Genomic DNA, 22,672 nt, shown 5'->3' with positions numbered 1-22,672 from the left:
GGAGAAAAGCTGAAAGCCTTTCCCTTGAGATCAGGAACAAGACAAGGGTGTCCACTATTGCCCCACTGCTCTTTAACATAACATTGGAAGTTCTAGCCCGAGCAATAAGACAGAAAAAAGACATACAAGGAGTCCAGATAGGGAGGGACGAAGTAAAACTGTCCTTATTTACAGATGATATGTTAATCTACGTGGAAACCTAAAAACTCCACAAAGAACTAATCAAAACCATCAACCAGTTTAGCAAGGTAGCAGGCAGGATATAAAGTCAACACACAAAAGTTAGAGGTCTTCCTATACACAAACAACCAATGAGAAGAAACAGAAATTAAAAAAAAATCCCCTTTTCAATTAAAACAAAAAGAATCAAATACCTAGGAATCAACCTCACAAAAAGAGGTAAAAGACCTATACAAAGAAAATTACAAAACACTGTTAAAAGAAATTCAAGAAGACACCATGAAATGGAAAGACATCCCCTGCTCATGGATCGCGAGAATTAACATCATTAAAATGGCCATTCTGCCAAAAGCGATATACAGATTTAACACCATCCCAATAAAAGTCTCAATGACATTCTTCAAAGAAATAGAAAAAATATTGATGAGACTCATATGGAACAACGGAAGACCTTGAATAGCCAACACTCTCATGCTAGGAAGAAAGAGAATGGAGGCATTACAATCCCAAACTTCAAGCTATACTACAAAACCATTATAATCTAAACTGCATGGTACTGGAACAAGAACAGATATATAGGCCAATGGATTCGAATAGAAAACCCAGATATAAATCCACAAGTTTATGGCCAGCTAATCTTTGATAAAGGAGCAAAGAAGATACAATGGAACAAAAAAAGTTTGTTCAGCAAATGGTGCTGGGACAACTGGGAAGCTACATGCAAAAAAATGAAACTAGATCACTGCCTCACTCCAGTCACAAAAATCAACTCAAAGTGGATTAAATACCTAGACATAAGAATGGAAACCATAAAATACCTGGAAGGAAAGATGGGCCAAACACTATACGACATACACTTCAGCAACATCTTTAAAGATAGACCACCCTGTGCCACCATAGTGAAGGCAAGGATAAATAGATGGGACTACATCAAGCTAAAGAGCTTCTGAGCAGCAAAAGAGACATTATAAAAAACAAACAGACATCCCACTGATTGGGAAAAAAATTTTCTTGCACAAAACTAGAGATGAAGGATTGATCACAACCCCGTCAAAAAATGGGCAGAAGAGCTAAAAAGACACTTCTCCAAAGAGGAAATGCAGATGGCTAACACGCATATTAAAAAATGTTCAACATCACTTGTAATAATTAAAACCACAATGAGATACCACCTCATCCCAGTGAGAATGGCACATCTTCAAACAACTAGCAACAACAAATGTTGGCAAGGATGTAGAGAAAAAGGAACTCTCCTGCACTGCTGGTGGGAATGCAAATGAGTACAACTACTATGGAAAACTGTTTGGAGGTTCCTCAACTGCTAAACATGGAGCTTCCCTATGACCCAGCAATCCCACTCCTAGGTATCTACCCAAAGGACACAAAAACACTGATTGAAAAGATACCTGTACCCCCATGTTTATTGCTCCTTTATTCACAATTGGAAAGACATGGAAACAGCCCAAATGCCCAAAAATGGATGACTGGATTAAAAAGATGTGGTACATATACACAATGGAATATTACTCGGCAAACAAAAAACAAAAACTCAAACACATGTCTTTTGCAGCAACATGGATGGAGCTGGAAAAAATCATGCTTAGTGAAATAAGCCAGAAAGAAAAGGAAAAATACCGGATGGTTTCGCTCATAGCAAGAGCATAAATGAGCGGGGGGTAAATAATAAAAATGAACAACTATATACCAGAGACATTTTATGGGGATGGAGTGGGGAATGGGATCAAAAACAGTGGGGAGAGGGAAATGCCCTGGACTATGGTGATGACACATAGGTGATTTGGTAATGGGAAGCCCATGGGGATTGCAAATGAGATGGAAAAATGTGCGAAATGATGTAAAAAGAAACTGTTATATATATATAAAAAAATAGAAATGTCATTGTTCCATAAGATAAGAGATGGGCCAGGACTACAGGATATTAGAACCATGAAACAGAAATCACACAACCCTTTTTCCTGGCTTCACCTGCATTCCTGGCAGCTCTATAGACGACAACATGGTTTAGGAGAAAAATGGCTTCTCAATTAATGCTGCCAATACTCCCCTGAGCACGTGGGTTTGGAATCTTAGCAAAAGTGGAAATGGAATCATCACCCCATGGAGACAAGGTTGGAATGAGAGGTGGCCTGGAATTTAGTCAACAGGAAAAGGGGTGTTTTCTGCACAGGCTGTGTGGGGCAATGGAAAAACTGCAGGACTCATTCAGACAGGCCAGTTGTGAAAAAATCAGGACAGAGCTGTCTTTGAAGGTTAAATTAATCACCATATGGCCTTGAGAAAGTTACTCCACTTTTCTGAACCCCCATTTCCTTTCCTGTAAAGTGGAAATAGACAAGATGAGCTAAGGTATCATCACTTAAATTTTCTGCCTTAAATCATGCCTTTCCCACTTGATCAACCTTGTGATTTTGAACAAGTTACTTAGATCGTGAAGGTTCTTTTCTATAAAATGGGCATAATAATTTTCTGTCTTTTACCTTGAAATATTCAATGTGAGGATTAAATGAGAAAATGGAAGTGAAAATGTTTTGTCATTTCTAAAAATCCTGAGATGGGTGTCATACAGTGATTAGAGAATGCACAGCATTTTTGAACTGATGTGGATCATTAGAAAGTTATATTCTATCCGTCAATGATCTGTGTTAGGGATAATAGAGTAACAGTCATACTCTGTGATGTACCATGTTAGAAGGCTCAGGATAAGTGGGCCAACCTTTGTCCAAGTTGCATATAGCATACAACACCAAAGAAGTGGAAGCAGTGAAGAAAGCAGATGCACCGTGAGCATCTAGGCACGTGTAAGTAGTCCCAGACCAGGGCCTATTGGTCCACAGGAGGGAGGCATTGAAAAACGGGAAAGGGCCTTTAAAAGCCTTTAAAGAAACTTTACATTGCTGCAACACCAATACCTTATGTTTTAAAGATTTCGTTTGTCCATTAATTTACTTTTATTGTATTTTCCTAAAATACGGGTTACCCGAACTTCAGAAAATAATAGACCTTCAGCATAGATTGTGTTTATGTTTCACAAGTGTACTATGGGCTGCTGTTGGTAGTATTGCAGCTGGTGTAGCCAAACACTTTCAGGCAGCAGAAGTTAAAAGTCTTTGAATCAGTCACCTTAATGTTGTTGCTGGCATTTTTTCATTAATCACGTGAGAGGTCTTTTAATTTTTCTCACTGTTTCTTAGTTGAACAGACCCAAGTCTATCAATCTGAAAGTATTGTAGTACGGGAGGAAATATAAATAGATGTTCAGTTAATGGTGATTTCTGCTATTACTGGTCTATGGATCAGAACTAGAGGCAAAGATCTCTGCTGTGGAGAGAGTACTCTTTGACAGAACTTTAAGAATGGGGTATAGGGTTTTTGTTTACCACATGGTTGTACTCTGTCACCCAGTGAAGGCTGTTGATCGCAATGAAACGGCTTAATTTGTCATCATCAATACTTTCAATGTCTTCACTCTCCACATTCAGTCGTTCATTATCCACCTGGGTAGCATCAAAAAAAAAAAAAAAACAAAGAAAGAAAGAAAGAAAGAAAATTATCACTGGTTTGTCTTTATTCAGTTATGAGTAAGTAGTGTTGGATTACCTACCATGTCAGACACAAAAGTAAATAGGAAATGTTCCCTGCCTTTGGAGATTCAGAGAAGTCATGTCCTGTGGGAATCAGAGAAGTAAATAGAACTGTTCTACAGAATATAGCCAAGTGTCACCAAGGGAGTGGTGACACGTAGGGAAGAGCAGAACAGCTTCTGGAAGAGGTAGGTGCTGAGATTGGCTAACACTTATTCAGATGAATGAGGATGGAGAGGGAATTTTAAATGAAGAACTCTATTTGTGAAAGGCTAAAAGAAGAGAAATGTCAGGCCTTGGAAGCTACAGTTAGTTCCTTGTGCCTATAGGAATAGGTCTTAATTGTGGGTAAGAAAAAGACAAGGTCCAGGGTAGGTTGAGACAAACTTCTGAAGGACCTTGAAGTCAAGATAGATTTAACTCTATCCTAAGGGTCAGAGGAACAGTCTCCTGTGTTAGATTTATGTACCCTCTCCATGGGAAATGAAACACACATATAGAGAAAAGCACAAAACAGGAAATGTAAGTCATCACAAACAACTATGGAATCCTCACTTAAGTAAAGAAATAGAATATTCAGAACCCCTGGCACCCTCTCTGTGTCCCTCTAATTAATAATAATTAATAATAATCCATTCTTTTTTTTTGCCAGCAAAAACTGATAATCTGACTTGTATTATGACTATTTTTATCCTTAGTAGCTTTACCAATTAAAGATGCAATTTAAAAATACTATGGTTTATTTTTAGCATTATAAAAAATGGAAACAACTGTTGCTTTTTGTGTCTTTTTCTTATTTCTTCTGCTTAATATTTTATTTATAAGTGTTATCCATGTTATTATATGTAGTTATTGATTCATTTCCTTGCTGCATAATATTCCACACCATGAATATGCAACATACTTACTTATTGTGATGCTTATTTATTTCTAGTTTTTAGTTAAGATAATGTTATAATGATCACTCTGCCCATATCTCATGGTATATATATCTTTGTATCTGTTCAACATATATAAGGGATTAGGGTTTTAATTATAATGTATATGTATCTTCCATGAGCAGAAATAACCAATGTCTGTGAACCTTAGTGTCACCCCTTTGGGATTACTTTGAGGGTAATCTCTTTTTTATGACATATATATATATATATGTATATATATATATACACACACACACACACACATACATATACACTCATGTGTATATACATTCATATATATTCGTGTATATATGCATTCATATATATTCATGAATATATAACATATATATTCATGTATATTCATATTTATATTCATAAATGATCATCCTAACTCAACTTCAGAGTTGAGATTATTTGAATCTGTGCTGCAGCCCATGGGAGGGCTGATATACTTAAGATTTATTCTTGTTTGGGTAGTATTGCTCTTTAGGGCCTAAAGGAGATCAAAGGATGCTTTACTAGAGCTTCTTTCTACTTTCTCTTCCAGTCCCTGGGTTCCAGCATTTATTTTTTTTGTTCCTTGAGTGTCTATAATATTTTAAATGCCTTGTAAAAGCCAAAGGAAGAAAAATCTTCCTACGTGGAGTTTTTACCCCAAGTCAGTGGGGGATGGGGGTTATAAAATGAGCATGGGATCTTTCTTCCTGCTAAGGCCTGCTTTACCAGCTGGCATGTCTACTTTGTACATGAGGCTTTGCTAATTGTGGACATCAAAATCATCATTATTAAAATCACGGTCAAGGCTTTTATAATATTTAATGTCTAAATACTTCCTGATTATTTTTCTAGGAACTCAGAGGCCTGGCAGTGCCCGTGCCTTAGCTAATATCACTGTGTTGTGGCCAGCAGCCTGCTCCCCCTGCTCTTTTCCAGGCAGTCCCTCACATTTCCCAGAACAGGGAGAAAAGACAGGAAACACCAGTTACTCCAGGTGTTTCTGGATTTGAATACGTTGGACGCAGAGGATGTTAAGTGGTGATAACATTCTCTAAAAAGCAAAGAGCTTTTTATAAAATCCACCCTCTTGACATCTCCCCAGTTTGAGGACTTTTTTAAAATGAACATGCCTGTTTATTTCACTATTTCTTAAAGTAATAAATTCTGCAACATTCATGTGTAGGGTTTTGGGAAACAACACTAGAGTAGGAAATACCCCTTAGTAAAGGGAATTATTTGCATAATACCCTGGAGAGAAAATCTTAACCTTGGCAGCAGGAGTTGGGAAAGGATTTTTAATATATTTTTTCAGTTTCATGTTATTTTTCTCCCTAAGAAGACAGGCCCCAGAAGAAGACAAGAAACAGTAAACCAAAAGGGCTGTTGCCTTAAAAAGAGTTTGAAGTTTTCCAAGAGTATCTGAAGTGAGTTATATTTTAGACACTGTATCATACCAACAATCCTTTTCAGCTCAGTAGAATTTTAGCACTAGTCCTTTGAATTCCTATGGACTTCTCTGGGTGCTCATAAAATTTATTAAAGACACCTTACTTTATATCACAGTTTTAGTACTCAATATCTTGGATAGTACTGAGAAATCAATTATTAAACAAATGTCTGTATGTCTCCAAGTTTATTTTACTGGCTGTTTGGCTTACATTGTATTTGATAAATATATTCTTCATATGAATGAACTTAATAATTTGACATACCTTCTTACATTACTTATCAATGTATTTTTATGCACTAGTTCCTCCTGATTCTCTTTGTTTAGTAAGGTTCATTTTTATAATACCTACATAGCAAATAACTGTAACAGGAAGGTAAGGATATCTCTACTGTGCTTCCATTACTATCCTACTGTGACAGAGTTAGTAAATTATATTTCCTAAAATATGTGATTGAGAAAATCCAAAGCAAGATAAACATTTAAATATCTGACATTCCATTTTAGGACAGACTCATGGCTTATTCAACCCTAGATTACATCTCTCTTAGGGCAACAATAAGCCTGTTGGGGAGTGTGGACAAGTCCATGCAGTTACACTCATAAAAGACAAGCTGTAACACACAACAAGCAGACAGATTATCATGTGCAACTTATTATTCCATTTTACATAAAATTTCCCTGATCACTGTTTTTGGAGAGTGTGCTCCATGAGCATTGCTTATTTCTTTGTCTCTTTTTTCTAACATTTCAAGCAACCACTCTAATACTCAGTTCACTATGATTTCATTTTTTTAAAGGTGTATTTATTTATGCATTCAAAACTGGGGTACATGCCAGAGGTGCAGGGGCAGTGAGAGGATTCACCAGAGACAGACTGGGGAGCAGAACAGACAAATCGAAAGAGTACAATGCTGAGGGAGCAGCAGGCTGGTCAGGAGAGGTCTGCCACGCCATGTGGGTCACCTCCACGGCTGGCGGGGATCGTACTCACCAGGGAGAGCCAGTTTCATTGTTTTTACTGATTTTTTTTTCACTTATTGCAGCTTATCTCAAAATGTATGACTTAAAATGGAAAATTCTGTATATCTATACATCTTTGTATTTCCCAAAGATGAAATCTTGAGAAATATTGACATTTGATTAAGAAGTGCCGGGGGATAGAGAAAAAATGTAGGAGAAAGTGGCTAAGAAAGTAGCCTTTAGAATTAGGGACATTAGAATAGATTGAATCTAGGAATAAAAACAAAGGTTTACTTCAGGCCTAAGTGCTTCAGGAAGTCACTGTAGTAGTAATAAAAAGTATGTTCTAGAGTCAGCAATGCTAAGTATAATTCGGGTACCTATCACCCTATAATTGTGAGATTGGGCAACCAAATCAACCTTATGGGATTTGTGTTTCTGCATTGATAATACAGGGATAATGTATATTATTTCATCAGAATTATGAAAATTAAGTGTTTGGACATTGGGAAATAGTGCTATCATAAATTAGCAACTGACACACAAAAACAACAAACAAGACAAAATCTAGACCTAAGATGAAAGTAAATAACAGACAACTTGGTAGCTCATTTTTCCTAATATGTTAAAAAATTTTTTGGCTAATATTCTCTTCTCCAAAAAAAAAAAAAAAAAAGGTATCCCAAACTTCTGAATAATAATTCTATTAAAGTTTTCACTAAATTCTTCGAATTGTAAACTGAGGAAAAAAGTGTTTCTTTGAAAACCGGCATAGCATAAGTTGAACCTCTCCTACCTCTGCCAGTAGAGTGAGGCTGAAACAGGCATGTTTGATTTTGGTATGGTGCATAAATAAATCCTGTCCACAGAGGTCCCAAGAGTTCACTCAGAGTAGCTCTGTCACTAATGATAAACAAAAAACAGATGCTAAAGTGGAATGAACAGCTCTGCTAAGTCATCAATGGGGCTTTATAAAGAAGAAATTGGAAACAAAGCCCAAGTACCTGTTCAAGCATGTAAAGCCTGCAGAGACATTGAAAGCGAGGGCATTTTTCTTACCCACATGTATATTTGGTAGTACTAAGACATTTAAATCAGGCCTTTTTTTTTTTTAGATTTATTTATTTGTGCATACAGAACTGGGGTACAGGCCAGAGGCTCAGGGGCGGCGAGAGGCTTCACCAGAGACAGAGTGGAGAGCAGAACAGGCAGATCGACGAAGTACACTGCTGAGAGGAGCAGCGGGCGGGCCAGGAGAGATCTGCCTCGCCATGTGGTCACCTCCGGGGCAGGCGGGAATTGAACTCATGTGGTAGCGGCTTTAGCTTCTCAGTGCTATGCTTTAACCCGCTGCGCCACCAGGGATGGCCTAAATCAGGCCTTTCTAAGATCTAAAATCAAACTAGGGAAAGTGCCTATGGAGCTGTGGAACTGATTAGGACTTTTTCATCAAAAAATTATTACCATTGCATTAGTTTAATCTTCGATATCATTCCTATTGAAGCAGAACTTAACTTCATCTTATTTTACAATGGTGAAAATGCAAACACGTTAACCAGGTAGGAAAAGGATTTCTGAGGGGACTCACACACTCTCAGACATACATTTACAGTTAGATAAGGTCCTTAGACAGTTTCTGAATTTCTTGTAGGTACCAGAGACATATAACAAATCTTGGGAACAGGAAGGGGAATTAGTTAAGATCCCTACCCTTGAATGGTTCATGGTCTAGGGGGTTAGTGAGTGAGATAGACACCAAAACACATGACTTGTACTAGAAGTGGTAAATATGTTTAGAGTTATAGAATTATAAAGGAAAAGCCAATTTTAGGAGGTTTTCTGAAATATGAAATACCTGAATTTATTCACTGGAAGTTGAAGAGGTATTAGCTGGATGAGGCTATGTGACTAGGGGCACTTAGTGGTGGTGACCTACTAGGCAGAGGAGCAGAGTGAAACTGTACCATCATACTACATGTGGTTGGATGTTGACAGGGTAAAGCCTAAGATGGGAGCATGCTGGGGAAAAAATGGAGAAGGAGAGAGTGGTCATATGTTATCCGTAGTGGCCATAGGTAGAGAAGATATATAATGTTAAGTATGTTGGTTTTGTTCTTGTAAGGGATGGGGAAACTGGAGTTTTTAAGAGAGTACCATGCTCAGATTTACATTTAATATATCACTATGGTACCAATTTTGAAATTGGATTTAAAAGTTCTGAAGGGAAGGTCCTTCCTGGTGGTACAGTGGGTTAAAGTGCAGCACTAAGAAGCTAAAGTCACTTCAGATGTGTTCGATCCCCACCCTGGAGGTGACCACTTAGCACTGCAGACCTTTCCTGACCCGCCCGTGACCAGCCTGTTCTGCTCCCCACTCTGTCTCTGGTGAATCTTCTCATTGCCCCTGCACCTCTGGCCTGTACCCCAGTTCTGTGTGCATAAATAAATAGATTTAAAAAAAGTTCTAAAGTGAAATCAGTTAAGAAGCTATTGAAATGATTTATGGAGAATAGAGGCCAATAAAACAGGAGGTACATACGTTAAAGACTGAATGAATGTAACATTCAGTAAAACAGTGTTTTAGAGGAAAGAGCATTATTTAACAGGTATAGATGATAAATTCAGTTTTAAGCTTGTTAGGACTATAGTATTTATGAGCCCATCCCAATAGTTAGATCTAGCAAGCATGAGAGAGGTCCAGGCTAGTCATAAGCCATTCCAAACCTTCTGAATACACATAGTAGTCAAAATATGAGAAAGAATGATCTTACCTAAAGATTACACTTCAACAGTGAGTGCTTGCTACATGACAGACAATGTTCTAGGCTCAATGGATGAAGTTGAGAACAAAACAGACGGCTCCCACAGATCATGGATTCTCTAAGCTAGATCAGGAAGAGTGTTGGGACAGTGTAGTTAAGATCTCAAAGTTGTAGCCACTGAGTATAAAGTACACTTAGGAGACTTTGGATGAGAAATGAAAGAATGAAAGAGAAAGGGTAGAAATTAGAAGGAGAGGGACATTTAGTCTAGAAATCTTGAAATCTATCTTTAAACTTTGCCTCCTTTCTATAATTTTGTTATCTAGTCATTGGAGAACCTGCCTTTTCTTCATTTTCTATTGCTGTCTCTCACTATTTGCCTTTAGTTTGTGATCTAGCTTCTCAGACCAACTGAAGTTCGCTCTACTCTTGTTTTTTGCCTAATAATCCATCCTAGCCATTACTGCCAAAATAATTTTGCTAAAGAACATTACTGTGCGTGTTACTCCCCTGTTCTAAAGGGCATAGGGGCTTTTCCTGTGTCAACCACATTAAGTTCAAACCCATTAAGCTGGTATTCATTTTTCTCCACATTATGGTTTCAGTCATGTTTCTCTTTAACATATACCCTCAGCTCCAGTCAAAATGACTTGATCACGTTTCCCAGATTTAATTTTTTTCCCACCTTCCTCATTAATTCTCTTTAAATTAGTCCAACATTATAGACCTTTAAAATCCCTATTCAGTCATCTTCTTCATAAATCTGTTTTCAATATTCCTATACAGATTTTATCTTTTGAAATATTTTTTCTGTAGTGATCTTTTTTGTGTTTAGATACTCTTTACTATGCTTATAGTCTCTATTTCAAGATCTATGAAGAAAATGAAGGACATATTTAATGTTTTTATTATCAGAGTGTTCACAGACCACACAGTAGTTGTTTAAAACATGTTTGATAAATGTGTTTAATTTATCTGGATATAAAACTATGCAGTTTTTAAGCTCAAAATAACCTTAGAGATGATAAAACAAGACCCTTTTATTTTACAGATGAAAAAAATTGAAGCTCAAAGTGTGTGACTTGCCCACATTACATGACTGGTGAGGGACAAATAGTGCCACAAATCCTGTCTCCTGACTCTCAGGCCAGACCTCTTTCCATTTCATGACAGCATCTGTTTGTGGAGCTGGAGTTGAGTCACCATCCTTGTCATTGTCCCTGGCCCTGGCACCAGCACAAATATTAAAGACATAGAGTCCTTTCTAGTTCCACACCTTTGTGGATTCACAACCCCAGATGCCCACCCAACTTACCAGACGAAAGAGAGAGATGGTGTTCCCAGTGATGTTATAGTGGGCCAGAATCTCAGAAGCAGTACTGATTCCAAATGACACATCTTGGAATTTTTGCACCATGCTACGGAATAAGGACACCACTGGTATTTCTAAATCCTAAAAGCAAGAAGACAAAACCCCACAGAAGTTATTTTTGAGGGGAGAGATACAGAAACGGAGCAGAGATTAGAAATCATGACCTTGATTTAGTGCCCTGTGAAACAACATTTTCCTCTAAAAAAGCAGGCTTAAATGTTGAGTTTTCTAGACTAAATGTGTTAATAAATAACTGCAAAATTGTGGCTAAGCTTGGGACATATGTTTAGCCTTACCATAGAACTCAGATTATTAGCAACTAAGCGGGAACTCAAAGAAACCTGCAGAATTGGATTGCACTGTCATTGATTTACCCAAGGACTCAAATATTTAGGAAGGTCAAAAGAAAAAAAAAATAAGAAGAAAACAAATTAAAACTGAAGCTTAGAAGTTTTATTAACAGAAGTTTGTACAAGGAGGAAGGACAGGCTGCCTCCCCAGATGCAAACCCTGGAGATACAGGGTATGCCTTGCTCCAGTTAGCTAATGGAGGCCTGCAAGAGGCAGCAGGAAAGTCCTTCTGATTGATGATTGCAGCCCTTCCCTAGAGAGTTGGCCTCATTTTCTGTGCTGTCACATGACATTTTCCTATAGCTCTAGGTAGTAAATTGGAGTGAACACATTCCTCCCTGACATCTCTCTGGACTGAAGGAGCACGTGGACAAAGAGAAAAGATCAGTAGCCTTGCGTCTGGGCTCAGGCAGAGGGAGTTGGTACCTTGCCTGTCTTCTTCTTTGGAAAGAATGTATGGCTTTTTTTGAGGCGACAAGAATTGCTACCCTTGACTTCCTCTGTTCCCTAGAATGCAATCGCTTGTGGATCAAGTGACGGCATCTGGTGGCTGGTGGAGTTATTGCATACTCCTCCAATTCTGCCTTCTTGTTTCCCCCTCCCTTTCTGAGAGTGGCTGATTTTGTCTATGATTTAGATTTCTCATCACTGAAAAATGTGCTCCAGATCTTCCTCTTCCACTTACATCTCATTGCGCCTACTTCCAGCTATGTACACAGAATCAACAGAGTGATGGGCAGTTAGAATTAATGAAGCAAACACATAAGAAGGTCTGCAACGAGAGAGGAGGGGCTTTCAACTGTGCAAATCTGGATGCTACCTCCAGAGAAAGGTGAAAATGCTGGAATGAGGTCCTCTCCCTTTATGGCTGCTTTTGTTAGTTAGATAGCCAACCTGGAAAATGGAGTCTAACATTTTTGCTATACTTTTTCAACATTTCAGAGCAGATAGAGTGAAAGAAGAATGAGAAGAACTTGGTTTATGAAGAGCTTTTAGTCAACTGACTGACATGTTGTCTGGATGACATAAGTTGGGTTTCCCCTGGCCCTAGCCCCAGCAATCTAGATACTGGCTAAACTTCAAATCATCCATCAATGAGGTAGCCCAACCAGCAGCAAGGTTGATAAAGACATAATTCAAGACTGGAACTGTCTTGAAATTGAGAGGTGTTGATTGGCAAATTGAACTGGACACAAGATTTTATGCCCCTTGGTTTCTGAAAATGCAGTGTCACCTTCCCAGCAGGTGTCTAAGATAGGATGTTTCTGGTTTTCTGGGAGAATGGCAAGTTGGGTATCTAGACAAACCTGGAAGAAGCCTATGACGGCCACCTCAGCAGCAGCAAGGAATTCCATGGCAGCCGGGACATCTGTGAGCCTCACTGGTTCTTGGGAGTCACCATCTGGACATTGAGGAGAATGAGAGAAATACTGACGATATTGGGTTACTGAGTGGAGAAGCAGCAGCCGTAAATAATGAGAGCATCTATAATTTTGTCTCCGTGCTAGAGCCAAGGCAATCTAGGGGTACTGTTAGCATTTTAAGGCTTTATTTTACTAACATATGGAGCATCACCCCACCATATGGTCTCTCTCTGACGCATAATGCCAGAATTTTCTCTATGAGGCTACACAGATCTTTATTCAGAATATCTGGAAAAATTCTTAAGAGAAAAAGTACAGAGAGTACTACCAGGTTTTCTGCCATTCTCTTAATTATATTTTCACCCTCTGGTCACCGAAGTGCTGTTTTCTTTTACCTGAGGATCCCTGAACTTCTGCTGCAACTTCCAGGAATAGCCAGCATGTGAAAAGAAACAATAGAAACAGGCATCTGGATGGGGAGGCTTCCATTATTGTCCTGCTCCTGTTCCTGCTCCAACTTTGTATTTGGGGGTGTTGATCCAGCGCAGCCCACTTGATGGTTAATTGACTATGGTGTGTTTAATTCTCTGGGAACTTTTCAGCTGTCTCTAGAGGAACCTTCAGCTTTCTGAGATAAAAGACCAAGTTCAATGACAGGTCCTCAGAACATAACCAACCAGAAGAAAGTCAAGTCTGTTTACTTAAATAAAAAAAGAAACATTCCATGCCAGATATTGATTGACCTGTACTAAGGATACAAGGAGAACTGTGGTTTCAGTCAGCCTCTCTCAGCTTAGTCTGTTAATGTGAGGAATAGAAAAACAAACATTTAATTATAAAGTGGACACTGAAAAAAAATGGAGAAACTCATAAAGTTCTCTGAAAGTTTAGACTAAGCGCATTTAAGATAATGATGCCTTCAGTGAAGACTTTCTCCCTCCAGGGAATGCCCAAGCAGAGTCCTGGGTAAATAAATTTGATTTTTCCAGGAAACAAAAAGGAAAAGAACCAAATCACAGAGCTGCAGATGTCATATGAAAGAATTACTAGCAAGTATTACAAAAGGATGGGAATAAAAAATATAAACTGAAAAAAATGCTGGGACTGATTGCAGCTTATATGCTTATATACTAAGCATAGGAGCCTCAGTTTTATGCTGTGATCTCTGGGATTCCATCCTTAGAGATCTTAAGCAGTCATATTTGGCCCATCAGTGCCATCAGTCCAAGAGAGTTCCACAGGCCATGGGATATATAGGTCTCAAGATGAAATGAAATTTTCTCATGATAATATTACATATAATTTAAATTGAGATTTTTCCATCATTTTATACTCAGAATATTCATTGCCCATTGAACAGAACAGGGTTCCAAACTGATCCCAGTGATACAAATACCTCCTCTATTGTGTCTTGCCCACGTCCTTTGAGAAAACCCATAGTGTCTATCATCCAATGGCCATAGTTGTTTAAGGGGAAAAAAGCAAAGAAATAAGATTCTCAGTCAGACCATACAACCATTTTATTCCATTTCTTTTGTGTGGCTTGCAGTGTCTCCCAGAAAAGAAGAACTTTCTTGCAGAGAATGTGATTAGGGGCCTTTATTGAGTCAGCAGCAAACACAGAAGATTCCAGGGATAGGAATGAGCTATGGGAAACCAGGATGAAAGAACTTAGTGGTGATTGGTCCACATCTTGGCCTTATCAGAATTGCTCCATGGGCATAAGAGCAAAATATTAAATGACTGTATTCCAAGAGAGAGAACTTTGAAAATGTGGCCATGATGGGTGGTTAGAAGGAGTGGGTAGTATTAAGACCTGGATTTTAAGCATCTTGTGCTAGCACTATTTTGAGAGACAACATGTGATAAGACACATCAACAAGAAAACACAGGGAGCTCGAGGGAAAGGAAACAGCTGTGAACAGGGAGGAGGGACAGGGCAATGACCAAGACATAACTGAGAGGGTTCTTCTAGGTGGCAAGGGCAGGGACAGGGATGGCAAAAGCACTTATTCTGTCCACTCTTTCTTAATGGACAGGTTCCACTCCCAGGTAAGGTGGTCATGCTTGTCATCATCAGTGAAGAAGGACTTGTTGTGGTAAGTGCCTCTGGCCAGCATGCCCTTAGGAGCCTCCTCCATAGGAGTCAGGAACTCATATTCTTCTAGTCGAGGTCCATAGCTGCCAACCATATATACCGCTTTATCCACTAGGAAGAAAGAAAAGTTCATTAGGGTAAGAGGCTGGTAAAAGAAAAAAGCCACACACTGGAAGATTTGGAGCACAGCTTATAGTGATCTAAGTCGAGATCAATGGTTTTTAAGCCTGGCTAAGTGTCAGCTTTACCAGGGATCCATATCAACATGCCTTTTAATAAAAATTTCCTTTCACCATCTCCCAAAAACTGGTTTTGGTTTTTACATAATCTGCCGTGGCCCAGAGAGTTTTCAAAAGCATCACAGCCGATTCTAGTATCGGGAAAGGTGGGGAATGTGCCTAAAACCAAGATGGGTCAAGATTCTTGGAGAAGTGGCAGATTATACCATAGGGAAAAAAATTCCAAACTAGTTGAGTCCTGAGTTACAAAGCCCTTTCTCTTTGTCATGAAGTCAAGGGTCTTCTATCTATAAGCTATCAGTCTACAAGCATATTGATTGGAGGTAGAAGGGTTAGAATGAACAGAATTCATGGATGTAATAATTGGATGGAAAAATAACTTGCTTAAAATAAAAGCAAAGAATTGGAACAAATGGTGAAAACAGATAACCAAATGTATTTATAGGTAATAACTGGGATATGTACTAAGAATGGGAGGGACTTGGTAATTATAGTAAAGGTAAGTAACTACAGACAGCATGTCATTGCCTGCTAACTGGGGTAAGTTTGAAGGAACAGCTGTGGTCACATCATTGTCCTCTTGCCTAAGTTAGGCAACATAGTCTCTATGTCCAAGACTGTTTTTTCTTGAAACTATGTATTGGACAGGTTGATTAAGATCTTTTAGGGCAGCATTCTTCTATAGGGTTTGAATAACTGAGTGGTTCTTCATGTTATACTAATTTATGAAAAAAAATTCTCCCTATCTATGTTTATAGATTTGTTAGAATTGACCTATTTATTACTGTTTCATATCTCAGGGGGAAGAAAGTCCCTCAGGTAAAAAGGAAATGGAGATCTTCTGTTATGTTTCTACTTTCACTTCTGCCGGTAGGAAAGGAGGAGAACCCAAGGCAGGTTCCCAAGGCATGTGCAATTCAGCTACAACTTAGCCAGTACAACTTTAGATGAAGTAATCATATGCTATTTATCTCAGTGGGAAATAGTATTTTTTTTCTATTAGTTTGTTAGGAAATCCCCCCTATCTGTCCGCTCAGTTACTCCCAGCTCCCATTCCCATCAGACACATATATATCAATAGGTTTTTCCTTTTCCTATTTTGGATTTCTTTGAACAAAAATTATGCCTGTGAAGTGCTTTTTTTTTTTCACTTTTGAGTTTGATTTTATGTACATTATTTCCTTTAAGCTTACCTTAGTTATTCTTCCCATTTATGAGTAATAAAGTTGGATTCCAGAATCTAAATGTGGAAGGTTAGTAGCTGACCCAGTCTAAACTAGGTCTCCGTAATGTAGACTTGTCATTAATATCTAGGTTAGAGTTATGCACCCTTTCCTAGTGTGAGTGTACTCAGCTTTTATCAGGTTCTAAACTGAGTCCATGACTAAAACTGTTAAGAACTAGAAGTTTAAGTAACAGTGAGAAGATGTTTGGGACAGTGTATAGTGTGGATCTCTTACCTTTCATCCCAGTCCGGTAGGTGTGCTGAACATATTTCAGGCCTGACACAATGTCCTTATTCACCTGTAGGTGGAAGGATCCAAGTAATTCAGATTAAAGAAGGTCTTTTCTTTTTCCTCCTCTTTCATGATGATCTTGCCTAGCTTAGTCTTCTCTGAGGAAAGAGGACTGAGATTTATTTCAGAGTAAATGTTATTATTACTGTCACTTAGTGTGGTAGTGAGGCAGAGACTGGAGATCAGAGACCATAAGTTCAATGTTGTCAATCTGTTTTTCTTTATTGAATGCTGTGATTTTTCTTTCTAGGGGTGGGGTTGTTCATTAAAACACTGAAGCATATGTTGCATTATATTTCTCCTTTCTCAATGACCCAAAGAATGGTTTTGACTTCCTCTCCCTGATAGTAGTATATAAAATGTTGTCCTTGTCTTGGGACAGATTACAAAGGTACCCATGGAAATTATTACTATGTAAAGATCTGAAAATCTTAACCTCAGAAAGGATCCACCTAGCATATGAAAAACAAATAACTGGGAGAAAAGACGTAGTGGAAAATCAGGTCTAGAAGATGGTTGTTCTTGTAATGTAGCTTTGATTGGAGACTACAGATGAGGGATGGCAACATAAAAACATCCTCCCCATATGTAAATAACTGGCGAAATCCACTTGTGTCTGCCAAGCGTTTTGGATCTCATTTCCAGACGTTGTCTGAGATCTTGCCACTTCCCCAAGCCTTTCAAAGAAAATTCACTAGAGCAGAATGAAAATATAGACAGACCAACCACTTTGTTTTTCCATGATTCATTTACCTAGGTCTGAACTGGACTGTCTTAATTTTATACAGTGGTCATGTCTATACAAACAAATTAAAATGGCCATTGCGTCACTAGCTAGAGAGCTTGCTTAATTGTTCATCAGTATGAAGAATTCAAGCACCCTCAAGTAATTTATCCTCAATAATAATTATAACTCCCCCCTTTTATTGAGAAAATAAACTAATCTATCAGTGTTACAATTTGTCTATTGGTAATGAGGTAGCATAGCAGTGAACACTGCCAGTTTATATTCCAGACTGTTACTTGGTAAAATCTGAAGTACGAAACTATTGAAAGTAGACAGAATGAAAACAGCTTCATGGAGGAAACAGTGATAAAATAAAACCCAAATTTTCTGATTACTCTTCCTCCCTCAGGAATAGGGGAAATGAATGCATCATTCTAGAGGTCTCTAAGCTGGTTCCTTGGATTGGGCAGAAGTTTGGTGGAAAGAAAAAAAGACCTAGTAACAGAATAGTGGTGGGTATAAAGGCTTCAAAATAGCCTCCTTTCTCTATCTTATGGAAGAATACATTTACTATAAATGTGTGCAAGGATTAAAAAGATGAATATGCATAGCATTCACTTCCTTTGTCTGTCTGCTCCTCCCATTACTTCTTCGATGCTCACAGGAAGAAGCCTTGGTGACATGAACAAATGGGAGAACTGTGGAAGTCAGATATACTACATTTTCTTGATAGGCAGTAGGAAAAGATAAAATAACCCTCCCAGGCCAAATTTTGGCGAGTGTTATAAAGTTTGGGGGGATAAAGAGAAGAATCCTTAGAGCATTTGAGAGATAATGAAAGAGAATATTGCTGGTGCTATAAATGTGAACTCCCTTGGACATTATTCAAGAGTTTTTAGTAAAAATTTAAGTTACTTCTCAAATGTCTTCTTCAGTTTGAGCTGGCATTTTTGCTGGGGTACCTTTACGTGGGCCGTAGGGTGGTTCAACTTTCTGTGGATTATATAGAGAGTGGCTTTTCTTCTGTTAGAGACAAGGCCAGATCTCTGAAATAAGATTTGAAAACTCCTTTCTGAGTCCACTTTCTCCATTCCCTTAGTGTGTAATCCTGATGATTACACACCAGTGCTGTCTTCGACCTTCCTGCCCAGAGCCGAAAATCATGTTCCAGGCTTTTTCTTCACATCTTATTCACATAAAAGTTTGCTAGTCATGTTACATTTGATAAAAACTGGCTTACTAAATCGACAAACTAGGACAATAGCATTAATGATTTCAATTTGGACTAATGAGTAATACATTCTAGGCATATTTGAATGCAGTTCCTTACCAAACACTCTCAGGCTCTTCAGTAATAAAGTACTACAGGAAGTAAGTGAACCATAGTTCAGTGTCTATTATAGAGAAGGCATCAACAAATATTTTTGCAATGAAGCTTTTTTAGGCATGTTTGTATGTGGTAGAGAGTGATTGTTCATGGAATCACACCCTATACTGTGGAAAGAAGGGCACAGTGTACAAATTGAGGGCAGGTGGGGTCTTCCATCTGGAGAACAGACCCTGGAGGATATGACTGAGTGGGAATGAGGGACAAGCCAGGCAAACATAAACAACTAAAAGCAAACAATAAATTTCTGCCCTGTTTGTTTTCCAAGTCAAGGTTACTTTACTTTATGGTTTTGGCTACTCATTGAGTATGTGTCTATTTAGTATATGTCAGTTTATCTCCTATTTGTTTTTTTATTTTACCTGGTCACCTGCTCTATAACTATAAATGTTCCTAAAGCATTTGAGATTTTTAAATTTTTTTTAAATAAAATTTTATTGATTGACCACTAATTTATGATACTACATCTATTTGACGAGTACAGCTTCACGTCTATTTTGTTATAAATCTCATCTTATCCACCACATTCTCATGATCAAGTTGACTCTCCTTACCCTTTTCTTCCTTCCCCCCTCCATAACTATAATTACTACTTCCAGTTATTTACCAAGGACCACATTGTCCAGATTTATCTAATTACTGAGCAATTAGAGTTGAGGTTGTGTCTTTTATATCTTCCTTTTCTATTGATTCATTCATTATTTATTTCTCAACAAAATTTCCCTAAATCTCCCTTGTTTGCAAAGTGTTGTGTGAAATATTGGAGAGAGGGACCACGATAGTCTTTTTCTGTCCCATGGTGCTTTTCTGTGCAGGAGAAATGACACCAATGGTACAAGACAGCAGTGTGTGCCTAGTGGGGGGTGAATGTGAGTAGTTCATGGAGAGTCGAATACCACTGTTATTCATGGGAATAGCTGGGAAAAGGCAGGAAGCAAGGGTGAGTTGCAAAGGTACAGTTCAGGAGAAGACAGTCCTAATCTAAGGGAACAAAAGAAACAAGCAGTATACTAACATGGGAATGGGAGGAACTTGACTTTTTCTTTCCTTGTTGATAGAGAGAATTTAAACATTATAAAAACATACAGGGCAACAGATACTTACTTTGAAATGAATTTTGACTCTATATTCAACACCTTCTTTGAGCACAAAAGTTTCTTTTTTGAAAGCTTCAAGATCCCCTGTAGAAGTGAATTTGGAAAGAGTTTATTCTCTTCAGAAGGAGAAACACAAGAAGATGAATGAAGTCCTTGCTCCAGAACCATTTGCTGGCCCCGTCATAACAATGTGGTCTAGATGGCTCTCAAGTCAGAGTATTTGAGATTAATTGCTGCACACACCACACTTGTAATTCCTGAGATTTTTATAACCAGAAGAAAGAAATGTGATAGACCTTTTCCCCTAAGTTTCATGACAGCCCTAGAAGTATAATCAGCATTAAGTTATATGTAAAAATAAGACTTTTATTGAGATATAATTTACATATAATTTATTTTCAGGTGTATGACATAATGACTCAATATTCCTATAAATTTTGAAATTATCACCACAAGTTAATTAACATCCACCACCATATGTTGTTATAAAAAATATATTTTCTGGCCCTCCCTGGTGGCACAGCGGGTTAAAGCACTGCACTGAGAAACTTAAGCCACTTCTGCATGAGTTCGATCCCTGCCTGCCCTGGAGGAGATCCACATGCGAGGCAGACCTCTCCTGACACGCCCGCTGCTCCCCTCAGCAGTGTACTTCGTCGATCTGCCTGTTCTGCTCCCCACTCTGTCCCAGGTGAACCCTCTCACCCTCCTTATCTCTGGCCTGTACCCCAGTTCTGTATGAATAAATAAATAAATCTTTAAAAAATGTGTTTTCTAATGGTCAATAGTAAAAGCAAAGTTTTAGCTTATCAACCTAGAGGAAAGTTTGAATTATCTTTTTATTTATGAAAATGATATTACATATATGTGGTCAAATGAAGAGGTGATTAAAGAGTCGCCCTACCGTTACGTAAAGAAATATAACAGAAATGTATTGGAGTAGTAATTATTGTTTTTGTAGATTTGGTAATGCTTGTAGTATTTTCTAGTTTAAGTTACTTGTTTCTGTTTCCTTTTATTATTCTAAATAATCACTTTTGTTCTTAACTTTGCACTTGCCTTTGTATTTTCATATTCTTTAAAGGAGAGTCACTTAAATCATATACGTTTCAGACTCCATAAAAACAGGATTTACCCTTATGTCTCTTAACTTGATTAGAGAGGAAATCTTTCTCTGTTCTCCTGTTTGATCCAGTGTGATTTGACATTCAAGTTCATATGTATGCTTTGTATAGCTGTTTATACATTTTTTTTGCACTGAACTGGTACCAACATGAGGTAAATATGTATATAAAGAGAAATCTATATATCTCATATATTTATAAATCATATGTATATATAGAGACATAATTATCTATCCATCTACCTATTCACCTACTTATCTATGATTTAATTCTATAGCTTCTTTATGCCTGAAAGGAGGCAGAGACCAAGTTTTCCCTGCAATGGCCTCGAGCCCCTTTGAACAGATTTTTGTGTGTGTGCTGTTGAGACCTAATCTTGATGCTGACAATTGTACCTGGTAGCTTTACACAATCACACAGGAAGCAGACTGAGTTCTGGGGAGAGAATTTTTCTCCTGTAGAGATGCTAGAAAGGGGGTAGTTAAAATAGTGTGTTTTGCTCTAATGATTTCAGTTGAACAGGAAGTGCGTCTTCTCAGCCTCTGATTTCCTCCCTCTGACAAAAGCCCATATAAGGTAGAGAGTGGATCTGTTTTATGTGAGAGGAACTACCTTGCTGCTGAGTCTACTCTTCGAGAATTTTTGTCTTGCTTTGTCTCTCAAGACCATCTTTTAACTTAGTAGCAATTTATTTTCATTAAAGATCTGCCTTTATGCCCATGAATTCCTAGTTCTATGGTCCTTTCCTTATTTCTCTTAGAGGTTCCTTTCCCTCAAAAAGATGAAAGAACATAACATTTTTTTGTTTGCACATTTTTAATTTGTACATGTTTTTAGTGTGTGTGTGTGGTTTGGGGGGGGAGATTTCTTTATTTGACAAGAATCAGAGCCTTAGGCTAAAGTTACAAGTAAGTGACTTAGAATTCTCAACATTCTTCAGGGGGCCTTAGATTACTTCTTATCTTCAGGTAAGTTCTACAGTTGATAAAAATCAATGTCCCCCACCCCCTTTTAATTTTGGCATAGAAGAACTGGGCCAGAGGTACAGGCCAGAGGTACGGGGTGGGGGGTGAGACAAAGATAGAATGGGGAGCAGAAAAGGTGGATTTAAATATATGACTAAGTGGAGCAGTAGGTGAGACAGGAGAGGTCTGCTGCTCCATTTGTTGGTTAGTTCCTTGGCTGGGGATCAAACTCAGTCTGAAGTAGTGATAGTACTTTGACCAACAGGGAGGCCCAAAAGATCCCAGAAGTATACAGTTTGCTTCTTAATGTTTCTATTAAAAGTCTTTTCACATAAATAGTAATAAAAAATCTAGAGTATGATACAAATAAATATATTCAATACTTACGGCAGCATACTCTTTAATTAAATGGAGACAGAGAATAGGCTTTTCATTAAGCTCGGTGAATATTGTGCACCCTGAGAGCAATTATTTGTGAACTGGCCCTGGGATTTATGTTAGTCGGGTTTCCTTTGGCCAAATGAGAGAAAGGACAGATACCAGATTATCCCAGTAATATAA

At 38.1% G+C, this 22,672-nt stretch overlaps 3 protein-coding genes across 3 annotated transcripts in view; 1 reads left to right on the top strand and 2 right to left on the bottom strand.

Moving 5' to 3' along the window:
• The window catches only part of ERP27 (endoplasmic reticulum protein 27), an 18,160-nt gene extending 4,590 nt beyond the window's left edge, over positions 1-13,570 (bottom strand). The window contains exons 1-4 of the mRNA XM_004693253.2: positions 13,353-13,570; positions 12,901-12,995; positions 11,186-11,323; positions 3,579-3,695 (exon numbers count right to left, since the gene is read on the bottom strand). Of these exons, the coding sequence (XP_004693310.1) occupies positions 3,579-3,695; positions 11,186-11,323; positions 12,901-12,995; positions 13,353-13,446 (444 nt within the window). The 5' untranslated portion in view covers positions 13,447-13,570. The remainder of the gene's footprint in view (positions 1-3,578; positions 3,696-11,185; positions 11,324-12,900; positions 12,996-13,352) is intronic.
• The window catches only part of PDE6H (phosphodiesterase 6H, cGMP-specific, cone, gamma), a 79,355-nt gene that overhangs the window by 26,478 nt on the left and 30,205 nt on the right, over positions 1-22,672 (top strand). The window lies entirely within an intron of this gene.
• The window catches only part of ARHGDIB (Rho GDP dissociation inhibitor (GDI) beta), a 19,474-nt gene continuing 11,264 nt past the window's right edge, over positions 14,463-22,672 (bottom strand). The window contains exons 4-6 of the mRNA XM_012732916.1: positions 20,030-20,106; positions 16,755-16,818; positions 14,463-15,166 (exon numbers count right to left, since the gene is read on the bottom strand). Coding sequence (XP_012588370.1) covers positions 14,967-15,166; positions 16,755-16,818; positions 20,030-20,106 — 341 coding nt within the window. The 3' untranslated portion in view covers positions 14,463-14,966. The remainder of the gene's footprint in view (positions 15,167-16,754; positions 16,819-20,029; positions 20,107-22,672) is intronic.

Source organism: Condylura cristata, unplaced genomic scaffold (genome assembly GCF_000260355.1).
Source record: "Condylura cristata isolate star-nosed mole 26May11 unplaced genomic scaffold, ConCri1.0 scaffold00036, whole genome shotgun sequence".
Lineage (NCBI taxonomy): Eukaryota > Metazoa > Chordata > Mammalia > Eulipotyphla > Talpidae > Condylura > Condylura cristata.
The sequence above is the reverse complement of the archived record's forward strand: the minus strand, read 5'-3'. Positions and strand labels throughout refer to the sequence as shown.